This window comes from Pinus tabuliformis, chromosome 6 (assembly GCF_031772625.1).
Source record: "Pinus tabuliformis cultivar Carrire ecotype Pingquan chromosome 6, CPIR1, whole genome shotgun sequence".
Classification (NCBI taxonomy): Eukaryota; Viridiplantae; Streptophyta; class Pinopsida; order Pinales; family Pinaceae; genus Pinus; species Pinus tabuliformis.
In genome coordinates, this window is record NC_142292.1 from 1284519205 (window position 1) to 1284532624 (window position 13420).

General features: G+C 32.8%; 2 protein-coding genes across 2 annotated transcripts; both read left to right on the forward strand.

The window, feature by feature from the left end:
• The first annotated feature begins 375 nt into the window (after positions 1-375).
• LOC149263324 (uncharacterized) lies at positions 376-933 on the forward strand. The gene has a single exon (XM_089387576.1). It carries the CDS (start codon positions 376-378, stop codon positions 931-933), a length of 558 nt encoding a protein of 185 aa, XP_089243702.1.
• Positions 934-1077: 144 nt separating this feature from the next.
• On the forward strand, positions 1078-4632 carry LOC149263325 (uncharacterized). The gene has a single exon (XM_089387578.1). It carries the CDS (start codon positions 1078-1080, stop codon positions 4630-4632), a length of 3555 nt encoding a protein of 1184 aa, XP_089243704.1.
• Positions 4633-13420: the final 8788 nt, after the last annotated feature.

A 13420-nucleotide genomic window follows, 5' to 3' on the forward strand; every position in this document is an offset into this window, starting at 1 on the left:
CCCCAAAGGAACCTCTCCATCAGACCCCCCAGAAACTGATCTGACTACTCCAGCACAGGTCGAAGATCCACATGCAAATAAATATGGAGGCGGAGATGTCTCGTCTGGTTCTCCTCAGGGCAGCCCCTCCATGCCTTCGTATGCAGATATAACAAAGAAGAAAAAAGTGCCAGAACCCTCAGACTCCTCAGAGGAAGAGACCTATGAGAGACCCTCGAAGAAAATAGGTAGGAAGACCCACAAAGCAGTCAGGGAGGAGGAGGCAGAGCACCTAAAAATGCAAGGCAGCCAGTCCACAATAGAGATGACTATAGGAAGAAATACTAGAGGAAGATCCACCAAGGGAGGAATCCCAAATCCCTCGCCAGGTAAATAATGCGTATAGTCTCTTGGAACTGCAGAGGTCTGGGGACCCAACCAAAAATTGAAGCGGTCAAAGATCTGATGAAAATAGAGCCCTCAGACATCCTCTTGCTCCAAGAGACCAAAATCGAAGGGCAAGCCCTTATGGATATCAGCAAATCTAAATGGAAGAAGAACGAAGGCATAGCAGTCAGCTCAAGGGGAACTTCGGGAGGCGTTGCAACTCTCTGGTCGGAAGATCAGTTCCACCTGTTGAACTCCCATGAGACCCAACACTGGATCTTCACTGAGCTCAAGCACCTTGAAAGTAAGTTAACTATAGCCTTATTCAATCTCTATGTTCCTGTTATTTATGCAGAAAAAAGAGAATGCTGGAATACTCTCTCGGTCTTCTTAGATCTCCACTCCCTAAATAATATCATCTTGGGAGGAGATCTTAACTTAGTCATGAAGCCAAAGGAAAAAAGGGGGGGAAACAACAGCAGAGATCAGCTGCTGCCTTTGGTAGAGGAATTAATGCAGCAGAGGGACCTCCTAGATTTTGCCCCAGTGAGAGGCAAATATACTTAGACCAATAATAGAACTGGGCCTGACCATATTGCTACTCGGCTGGATAGATTTCTAATCCAAAGCTCCCTGTTGCTGGAAAACCTCCTTATCTCATAAAAAATTCTCCCCAAACTCTCCTCGGATCATAAGCCAATTCAACTCCTTATGGCCCCTGAGGAAGACCTTGGCCCTATCCCCTTTAAATTCAGTCCACTCTGGATTGAAAAAGCAGGCTTTCTGGACACTATCCAATCGGCTTGGGATATCCCCATCAACGGATCCCCAAGCTTTGTGTGGGAGCAAAAATTAAAAGCCACCAAAAAAGCCTTAAAAGAGTGGCTAAGGAAACTCCCCAACCCCTCTACCCAGCAGAGAAAAGATGAAGTTCAGCAGCTGGAAACTTTGCAAATTGGAATGGAAGGTCTCCACATTACCCCTGAAATTTTAAACAAAGAGGCAGCTTATCAAAGAAATATCCATCAAGCTTTCAGAAGGGAAGAAGAGCACTGGAGGCTCAAATCTCGCAGTCTATGGTTAAAGGCAGGAGATCGAAACACCTCTTTCTTCCACCGACAGTATAAAGCCCGCCTATCTCGGAATCACATCACTGAGATCAAGAATGAAGAAGGTCAGATTTGCAACAAATTTGACCAAATTAAAATTGCAGCTGAAAACCATTTTAAAAATCTCTACGGCTCAAGGAATGAAGGCAGCATAGAAGACACTGAAGATCTCCTCTCCTATATTCCCCACCTCATCACCCATGAGGACAACCAGGCTTTACTGAAACCCTTATCTGAAGAAGAAATCATCAAGGTCATATGGGCAATGGAATCAGATAAGGCCCCTGGGCCAGACGGATTTACAATACACTTCTACAAAGTCTGCTGGGACATCATCAAAACAGATCTGCTGAAAATGATACAAGGTTTTTTTGGAAAAGCCAAGGTTGGGGGAGGCATCAACTCCACCTTTCTTGCTCTAATTCCAAAAGAGGCTAACCCGGAAACTTTCGGCAGGTTTAGGCCCATCTCCCTTTGCAACGCCTCCTACAAAATCTTGTCCAAAATCATTGCAAACAGAATCAAACCCCTTCTTGACAAATTAATATCCAGCGCCCAAGGGGGGTTCGTCAAAGGCAGACACATCTTGGACAACATCATTCAAGTGCAGGAAGCTATCCACTCTAGCAAACAGAGGAAAGAGAAGGGGATGCTGATCAAGCTTGACATGGCTAATGCATTCGACAGAGTCAACCATTCTTTTCTTCTCCAAGTCCTCCGATCCTTCGGCTTCCCTACTCAGTTTATCAATCTCATTAAAGCATGCATCTCAAACCCTTGGATAGCCCCCATGGTCAACGGCCACCCAACATCCTTCTTCCAAGCCCAGCGTGGACTAAGGCAAGGCTGTCCACTCTCGCCTTTTCTGTATATACTCATGGCAGATACTCTTAGCAGGAAGCTGGCTGCAGAAATGAGCATTGGTGATCTCCCAAGAATCCGAACTACAAATGCTCTCAAGCCTATAAACCATGCTCTCTTTGCAGACGACTCCCTTCTCCTAGGCGGAGCCTCTACTAGAATAGCAGCTAACTTCAATTTTGTGCTAAAAAGTTATTGCATAGCTTCAGGAGCTGTGATAAATGACAGAAAGAGTTCGATCTATGGATGGAATGTAAGCCAACACAATCTCAAAACCATAGCCCAAATACTTGGTTTTGAGTGCTTCGCCCATTGGGACAGCATCAAATACCTCGGCTTACCTCTCACATCTAGAGTCAACAACAGATCTCTGTGGCATGGCATCATTAGCAAAATTAAAGACAAGATCACCTCCTGGGGAGGTTACTGGCTTACCAAGGGAGGGAAAATTATCTTACTTAAATCCGTCTTATCTGCTCTCCCCATATATCAAGCCTCTTTCCTTCTGGCTCCGAAACACATAATGGAACAGATCTCATGTCTCCTGAGAGACTTTCTCTGGAAAGGAGGCAGAGGCAATCACAGTAAAATGCATTTGGCAAACTGGGATCTTGTCAAGCGGCCAATATTGGACGGAGGTCTACAGATTAGAGACCCCGCTTTATCTAATCTGTCACTTGGATGCAAGCTCCTTTGGAAAATCTATTCAGATCCCACACACCCTGTCAGTGAAACGCTCACCTCCAAATACGCGCAGGGGATCTCTCTCAGGCATCTGTCAGCAAATAATACTCTCGCAGGCACACATACCTGGAATCTCTGTAGGAAATGCATCAGCAGTTTCAGGAAACAATTGTATCGCATACCTGGCAACGGGGAGAAGATCTTTCTCTGGAAAGATCGCATCATGAATAGCCCCCCTCTTAACTCCCACGAAGAAATCTGCGAGCTTAGAGATTGGCTCCACAGAGCAGGTATAAGAAAGCTAAATGAAATCTCCGCATGGGATAGTAAAGGGAATTGGACCGACTGGGCACTCCCTCCCGTGCCGGCGCAGCTCCACTATCAACTCGCAATCCTCAAAACGCTGCTCTCAAACGCAGCGCCGGTCCATCGCAACAGCGCAGACAGATGGGGGTGGGGTGATTCGGGTTCTTATACTTCAGCTTTGGGTTACACTGCCCTGCAGACCAAAAAAGACAGATTGAGAACTCCAGCGCTATGGAAACAGGTTTGGAGCACCAATGGGCTACCCAAAGTTAACTTCTTTTTTTGGATTCTCATGCATAATAAACAGCTCACAGGGGATAATCTGTCAAAACGTAATATTGTTGGGCCTCATAGATGCGCAATGTGCAGAAACTCTGGAGAAACAGCCTCTCATCTGTTCATTGATTGTGATTTTGCCAAAGAAGTATGGAAACTAACTCTTCTTGGACTGCCCGCCTCCCCTCCCCAGCACAGCTCCGTGGCAGATCTCTTTACTAAATGGTTTCAATGTTACCCTCATAATATCCCCAATAAATCCCTTTGGTTTCACATTTGGCTCTCCATCCCCAAATTTGTATGCTGGGAAATCTGGCTTGCCCGGAATGACTCAATCTTCAACAATTCTACACGCTCTCCTGCTAAATCTGCCTCAATTGCAAAAGCTTTTCTTCTTGAAACTGTCCTCCTGCATTCCCAAAAATCAGACTCCTCCCTCCTCCCCTCAGAAAAGGCATGGTTGAACCTTCATAGCCCTCATCCCATAAGCAAAGCCCGTTCCCTCCCCCCTCCCCTCCCCATTCCATCTTGGAAAATTAGAGAACCTGAAGCTGCCTTTCAAACTTGGTGGAAGATCCAAAACACAACTTCAATCTTTTTCGACGGTGCCTCCAAAGGAAATCCGGGGGCTGCGGGAGCTGGAGGAGTCATCTACTTCTCAGACAATCCCAGAAAAGTTCGCTTTTGCTGGGGGCTTGGTATTCGCACAAACAATCAGGCAGAGCTCCTTGCTCTCACAAAAGCCTGCCAAATAGTCCGGGATAAAGGCATCAAAGAATGCCAAGCATTCGGAGATTCCGAAATTCTCATTAAGAAGATCATCTCGGACGACCAGTTCAACAATGCTATTCTCAACAAGTCTCTGAAAAGGTTAAAGATAATTCTGCAAGATTTCACTTCCCTCAAAATATACCATATTCTCAGAAGCTTGAATAGTGAGGCGGATGAAATGGCAAACAAAGGATGTCTCTTAGCACCGGGAGCTCTCAACATCAATGATAACAGCGCTACCTCATATTGTATTCCTTAATTCAAGCGCAAAATTGAACAAGAAGCATTTAGATGCAAGGAAAAGCTGTGTAAAGACGGTTGATTAGGCTTAGGCCCAACCATACCTCAATAATAAATTATACCCGTTACAGTTAAAAAAATATATATATATAATAAAATATATAACTAAATTTATATTAATTTTAAAATATATTTAAAAATAATAGTTTATTAAATTTATAAAATAAATAATATAGTTTTTCCAATATCCCCATTATGACTTATTTTATTTATATATATAAGCTTTGATGTTTTATATATATATATATATGTTTTTAATGAATAGTAATAATAAGACATAATTTCTTCGTTGCATTTGGTTGGCTGTGATTATAGTTTTTTTTCATTTGTTTGGGGGCTACTTTGATCCTTTTTAAGGTACGCATGAGCACTTTCATGTTTCTCACCCTTTTTTAAACATACTATCATCATTTAAATTAAGTTGAATATTTATAATAGGAGGGATATATATATATATATATATATATATATATAATCCAAGTGCATAATGTTCTTTTAATTATTTAAATAAGTCGTTTGATACATATATTCCTTAACACTTTCATATCTCTATTAGAATATGAAATCTGAACATTTACTCAACGAACATTTAGTTAGGCGCATCGCAACTTAAATTAAGTCGAATAATTTATAATACATAAGACATATATTTAATCCCGGACCTATGGTTACTCGTACCTTAATTTAAAGCAAATAATATTCTTTTAATTAATCAATTATGTTAAAGTATAAAACATTCTTTCGATTTATTTAATCACCAAAATAGATAGTTTGTTACAAATATTCCTGAGATTTGTACCCACGCTTTCGCTTCAGTAAATTTATATAATGCAATATAAAGATGATAGCTTTCTAGAATTTAAACATACAAATCGATTATTGTAATGCTCACACCAATTATTTTTATATGCCACAAAGTTAGTGTGGCATATTTTTTTTAAATTTTGTTCCTGGTATTATTATTATTAATGATGAGATGTTAATTATCCTCATTTTTATTCACCTGTTACAATTTTGCAAAGGAAAAGTACATTTTTTTTCGTTTCCCTTAATGGCATAAAGCGGTCTTATAAAATAATTTTACAGCATTATAATTTACTTAGAATTGATTTGAACAACTAAAAGAATAATGACTTTCCATAAAGTTCTTATTATGTGTATATAATAATCTGAAACGTTATATTAATAAATTCTATATTCAATGAATGAAATAAGTGGATTCCATTCATGCGGATACTTAATTTTATTAAACGAGTGACCCACAAATTATTAGTTCGCGATAATATATTATCTCGGTGGCATTTACCCTAGAAAGATGAGTGTCATCCCTATTTTCTACATTATAAATTATTATATAATTTATACGTGTCAAAGTTCCAACACCATGTTGTTATTGGGACCAAATATAAAATAATAATAATAATGGCAAAGTGGTATTTTCGAAGTTCATAGAACATGTTTGCCGTATGATTTTATACTTAATGATATTTAAATTATTTATAAATAAAATAAATATTGAATATGGTTTTAATGGAAGTTAATTATGATTATTTATTAATATTTTTTGTAAGTTTAAAAAAATTAGTATTAATAACTAAAACTAAATTGAGATGGTATAATTTTTCCCTCGTTTAAAATTTATATAAATATGAATATATAAAAATATAATTTTAATTTTTATATGGTAAAAATTTATATATTTTTTTGGTCTAACTATAAAAATAAAATGTTAAAAAATTGGATTAATCATTTATTCTCTTATTTACTTATAAATATACTTTAATTTTTCAAAAAAAAAAATTGATACTTATTATAATAAAAATCATTAATATTTTATATAATTTTTTAAAATTTATTTTCATATTTTTTAAATAATTAATTAAATTGTTTCAATATAACTATTCTATATTCATTTTAAATCTGGAACTATAATAAACCCATTAAATCTAACTCAAACTTATATATAATATTATTTTTTAATTTTTAATTTTAATGTTGATCCTGTCAACGTTACATAATGTATTAGATAGTGTTTTACTGTCATATTGGATGAGCACCTCTTGGTACAATTAATTCAATGATTATATTTCCAAACCAATTATACAAGTATACAATATTTATTAACTTGTCTATTTATCAAATCCAACAATATTTATTGAGTGGAAAAGAATTTTACAACCCAGTATGAGAGGGATGTGTACATTTGTTCCTATGTTTGTCCCCTTAAAATAAAAATACAAAATAAAAATTATGTTTTAAAAAGAAAAATAATATTGGCTATAATAAAAACTAGCATAGATCAATCCGAATGGATCTAACATGAGCAGAGAGGGATGAAATTTCTTCAAATAATAAAATAAAAAAATAAAATAAAAATTATGTTTTAAATAGGAAAATAATGTTGCCCATAATAAAAACCAGCAAAACCAGCATAGATCCATCAGTATGGATCTAACATGAGCCGAGAGGGATCAAATTTCCTCAAATAATATAGATCCGTACCTAAGATGGATCTAAGTTGATGATTACAACATTTTATAGATATGTGGATTATTTTTCTATCCAACATTAAAAATAGTGTGACATAATCAAATTAACAAAATAGAAAAATAAAATACTTAACAATGAATCAATAATTGCCCAAGGCTTCTTATTTCAACTTAAGGTGGATGATGATCACTTGACCTTTTTTCTTTTTTTTAATTAGGGGCCTAGATTGATTCTCAAGGGAATATGCTTAGTATTAATGCTTATAAAAAATTATAGTATATTAAAGGGTTTGTTAGGTTGCATTGACTTTTAATAAATTTAAAAAATTAGATTAGTACCATATGGCTCCCCGCCCACCAATTTCCTAGGGATTTGAGATTATTCCAATTCTAATAAGTTCCTCCTTGATAAGTTCCTCATTGTTATTTACAACATTCATCTATATATAAGAAAATTTTATTTAGCAAAATGGTCCATTACTTTTAATAAATTTAAAAAATTAGATTTGTAGCATGTGGCTCTCCACCCACCAATTTCCTAGGGACTTGAAATTATTTCAATTCTAATAAGCTCCTCCATGATAAGCTTCTCATTATTATTTATAACACTCATTATAATTCCTTTTTTTTAAGTTAAAGTTGACCCATAACTTTTTTATACGTGGTTAATGAGGTAAATGTGTGCATTAGTAAGAGATTCTTCGTATTGCAATAGTTTTTTTGGTTATATTTATGAAGCCTTCAGCTATATCAACCACATTAATATTTTTAATGTGCTTATACTAGTTATTTCATTAATGAACTTTAATAATAATAAACAAACCAGAAGAAACCTATAGCTTTATGGCTTAAATATTTATGGATTTAATTTCTCTTGGAAAAAAACGAAAAAGAATATTATATAATGAAATTAGAGGAAATATAAAATTATCAATTTTTCTATTGTCTATAAACTAAATAATTTTTAATGAAATTATTGATTAAAATATTTTATGATTTTCAGAGTAAGACTCCAATTTTTTTTAATAAAAAAATTATGTGTATGAATTATATTTAATAAAAATAGTATATTCTACTCTGTCTATACATATAAAGAGATTATATTAAACTTTAACTCTAATCTTGATAGTTAACCAAATATTTCTTTATTATTTTATTTCAACAATAACACATACACTTCATAACTATGGTTAAACAAAAAAAAAAAACGTTATTAAAAAAAAAAAAAAATCACTAAATTCTTTAAAAAAAAATGAATTTTACTTTACCTATCAATGATAATCAACTATTTAACTTTCACCTACTATTTAACTTATAAAACTATATTAGAATTAATAATTTTTCCTAAACAAAACATATACATATGTATATATGTACCTCATCATAAATATCTTCCGCATTATAAATCATAAATCCTAATTATTATGAATTTGATAAAAAGAGGAAATGCAAGGTGAGTATTTTGCAAAAGCCACTCACATGCAAGCTATGGTTTATGTGTTTAGTTCCATACACATACCGAAAGAAAAAAGAGAATTATAAATGTCTTCCTCATTATAAAACCTTTATTATGATTTTAATAAAAAGAGGAGATGCAAAGTGAGTCACGCGAACTCTGGTTTATGTGTTTACTTCCATACATATATCCAAAGACAGACAATTGATTAGTTTAATATTGTTTTGATTTAGGAGAAATAAATTATAAATGAATTTTGAAAAGGATCTGTTTGTGATAAATAAAAATCGTTGTTATTTAATATTAGTTTAATGAGTTCATAAAATGGCACAAATAAATACACAAGACAATAAGAATACAAAATGAAAAGGCAAAGGTTAAACACATATATTTCTTACCCTGTAAAAGCGTGAAAAACATTTTTTGCCACTATAAAAGTTGATGGAATGAGATTGAGCGGCTAGAAAAAGTACATAATAATAATAAGTTATTTAAGAATAAAATACAATAAGATGTTATTTTAAATAAGTTTATATTTATTTTAATTATGAATTTATTATAGATTGAGAAATCAAATATTTAGAAGTCTAAATAATTTTTTAATTTTTTTTAATTAAAAAATATTTTATTTGAAAGATTCGATTTTTATTCACAAATTATATATAAAAGTTATTATATATGTTATTATATATATGGGGATGAGAGATTAAATATTTAGAAATTTTTTCTTAATTTTTTTCAATTTAAAAAATACATTTCGTTTTAAAGGACTTGATTCTTGTCTTTAAATGATAGATATGGGTTACCTTTTATATGTATATGGGTTTAGAGAGTTCAAATTTTTAAAGGTGCAAATGTTTTCTTAATTTTTTTCAACAATTATTTTTTCATCTCAAATGACTAAATCTCTATCTTATATAAAGATATAGATATATGAGGTGTCAACTTCATGTTAAGCACAAAAAGAATTACACAAATCCCTCAAAGCATGTTGTAGAAACAACTATCAACACAATCAACAGAAATGAATTAAAGAAAAAAGAAAAAATATGAAATTGGTAGCACAAATAATAGTTTCAAAAGGAGATAAAAAGGAAAGAAGAAAAAGAGAAAGAAAAAGTGTGCAAAGCATAAAAATGTTGAAAAATAATGTACAAGTCTAATATTATAAGGAAAATGGAGAAAATGCATCCACACAAAACAAAAATAATACATTATAGAAAAAGTTAATAGAGTGGAAAGATCAAAGTGAAACTCTACTTAAATCCTAAAATAACATAGTGTCAAAAACATAAAATAACATAAATAAGTAGTATTAATAATTGTTTCAAAATAACATAGTGTGAAAAACATAGAATAACATAAATAAGTAGTATTAATAATTGTTTCAAAGGTAAGATAGAGAAGAAAAAATGTGTCAAACATAAAATGTCAAAAAAAATATGTTTGAGATGTTATTAAAATCTTAAAAAATCATAGTATCAAAAATATGGAATAACAAGATTAAAAAAGAATATACAAATATTCAGAAATGAAACAGAGAGCCATGATCATTCTATTGACTCATGATAGGAAGGTTATATTATGTATATGGAAACAAGAAGGTAGAAATTGAGTAACATTATTTCTTACACTATATAGTGTACTAGTAAATCAGAAAGGTCCCATTTTTATACCAAGGATTGGGAATCAATATTTCAAGATCTAGTGAGAAAGACAACCAACATAGTCTCCTATTGATTTTATATTTATTTTTAAAAAATAAGATAAAATAAAAGATTGATATGCAAATCCCAATTTCTTGAAAGATCATAATTGAATATGGATATATAGTGGGGTGTGTCTATATGAACATACTAAAATGAATAAATTCATTTTTGAGCTAGGAAATGTTTCAAACATGTTCACTTTTAGTCATTCATAGCTTATGGAGAAATTATCTTAAATTCTTTTTTTTTTAATCTTTTAAATGATTTCATTCTCTCACACACAAAGATTTTCGAATGAGTATTATTATTCAACATTTTATTTATTATTATTTTAATTTTAGTTTTATATAAAATATTATATTGGGAGGTGTAAACTAAGTAGATTACTATGTGTTTTTTTTCACTTAGAGACCTTCTACTTGTAATTCAAAGCTCTCAACCACCCAAACTATTCTACATAGATTTCTACTCTAAATTTTTTACCATTATATCAAAACAAGTGTGCATCTTAAGAGATTTGATCTCTCTAGGAGCTTTGTGGATCCAAGTTAAAATGGATCTAGGTTGGTTTAATTATTAATTGTAATTTATAATTATAATTATTATTATTATTGTTTATATTAAGCAATTTGAATAAGTGAAAATGTTAGAGAAGACATTACAACATCTGAGAGGCTTCTCCGCCTAATTATATGAAAACAATTCCTTTACCATTATACCAAAATGTAAATAGGAAAAATAATTAGTGAATTTATATATATTTATGTAGTATTTAATCAATTCCAAAGGGCACCATGTGTAGCAAGTTTATTTATTAACAAATGAAAATGATACACACAAGAAGTAAATAGTTGGAATAAAGTCAAAAAGCTAGGTATCCCTAGATGTAGCATTGATGAGACTAAGTGTATAGCATTGATGAAACTAAATGTAGCATTGATAAGACTAAATCTAGTTGAATAGACCAAGTCATGAAGTATTTATTGGACTTTTACAGTAGACCCCTATGTAATAATGTTGGCTATATAAGGAAATTCATGAATCTAGGGGTAAATAGTTAGAGTGGGAAGTAAAATTTGGGAAAATTATATTTTCATTCAATTGACGAGAACTTCGTTAGAGTTTTAACTTTTTAACATATTTGAATAAGATGTAGCTGTCTAGAATTTTTTTGAAGTAATGGGTGGAAAATATTTATTACAAAAATTGAATGTGATGATTTATTAATTCACTTAATTGCAATAATGTCAACCTCTATGAATATCTAATCTATTAAAACAAACAAATTCAATGACTTAAAACTTACCATTTTACTATCATTTATAAATATCATGTTTCCTTATATTTATGTTTTTAAAATCACACTTAAGAAGTAGATAATTAAAATAAAGATCAAGTGAAAAAACAGGCTTTTTTGAATTCATTTTCCAAATTTTATAAAAATTTTGAGAGAAGTTATATTTTTAAAAAATCAATGAAAATTGGGTGTGCAGACAATTTTTGTCCATGCATTATAAAATTATAGAATAAAAAATTGAATAAATTTCATTAAAAAATTATAAGATTCTTAGAAAAATATATATATATATATATATATATATTTTTTTTAAAATATATTCATTTATTAACTTCCACTTATTTTATTAAAACTATCTTATTTTCGTAGACAAATCTTTTGGACCACCATAAAAATATACGATTTATGTTCCAAATAATCCATTTAATCTAGAGAATGGATGATAAAATCTAATAAAATTATAATTAAAAAATTAATTTGAACTTTGAAATAAGATATTTAGATGTGGGTTGTCACCATTGACTTGGCAAAGATATAATTTAGTGTTTGATTGAGCATGTTAATGTAAAGTAATGTATACTTGCAAGAACGAGAAGGAACCAGAGAGTTGTAATGGCATACATCATGCTTTGACCATGTCCGTGTCTAGTTTCAATCAAGACAACTTTTTATATCATAATTATAGTATTGGCCAGTTAATCTCATTTGCGTGCTCTACACCGACGACAATCATAACAGACAAAGATTCGCACGCAAATACACCAAGCTTTGCCCATGTCTTGTATCCATCAAAGGCAAAAGCAAAGGTTAAGATATAATACTTTAAAATAACAACATTTTTTTAATGCCAATATTTTATGTCAGGGACCAATTGAAACGCAATATATGATATAAAATGTATGAAGCACTCATGACTCCAATCTCTAAAATCCTTCTAGTAGCCGTGTTTTGTTGTAATTGAATTAGCATTAAAAAGAAAAGCGAGACCACATCACAAATCAGGAGTAGTAAAGTATACCCTGTATAAAGTGCGGCCACTTTAAATTTCAAATAGGAGCGAAACACCTAGAAAGTTGGGGCGAGGGCTACCTTTTTGGACGTGGTGTATGCCCATGCCAACAACCATTTCTTGTGCCTTTCCTGCGTATACACCTATGCATATATACACGTAGATGATAAGATATGCAGAGAGGATTCCCACCCTCCTTTATGATAAGAAAATAATTAATTCCAAACGAGAAATGCCAAGTTTAGATAATTTAATGCGCGCGTTCTTCTGGGGACCGATTCAACGCTCAGCAGATATGAACTTTATTTGGTGAAATCGGCGATTCCAGTGAACTGCTCTGCTTACACGCGTCCGTGGGGCAAACAAACACGGGGAAGCTGTGGCCATATGTTAGGTTTAGGTCTGGTCTCTCCTCGAGAGATTCGCCCATAAATGGAATTACCAACGCCGCCCGGGGCGAGTAGCAGTAGTATTCGAGTAGCAGTAGTAGTAGTAGGTTCAACTTCATTCATGCCAGCCGCTCGTTCCGAAGATCGCGGAGGTTATTTCTGAGCCGCTCATTTCGAGAACAAGGAGTCTTATTTTTCAGCCCTTCATTCGTCCGCATGGCGGTGTTACTGTCACCGCCACAAATGCCAGGGACACCTGCCAGTGCATGCTCAGGGTTTGCATGCAGAAAACCAGAAACAACAGAAGAAACGGAACCGCCCACTCCGCCTTTCATAAATGCTGTGGATATGCAGTGAAGTTTATTTAATAAATATATATATATATATATATAATATAT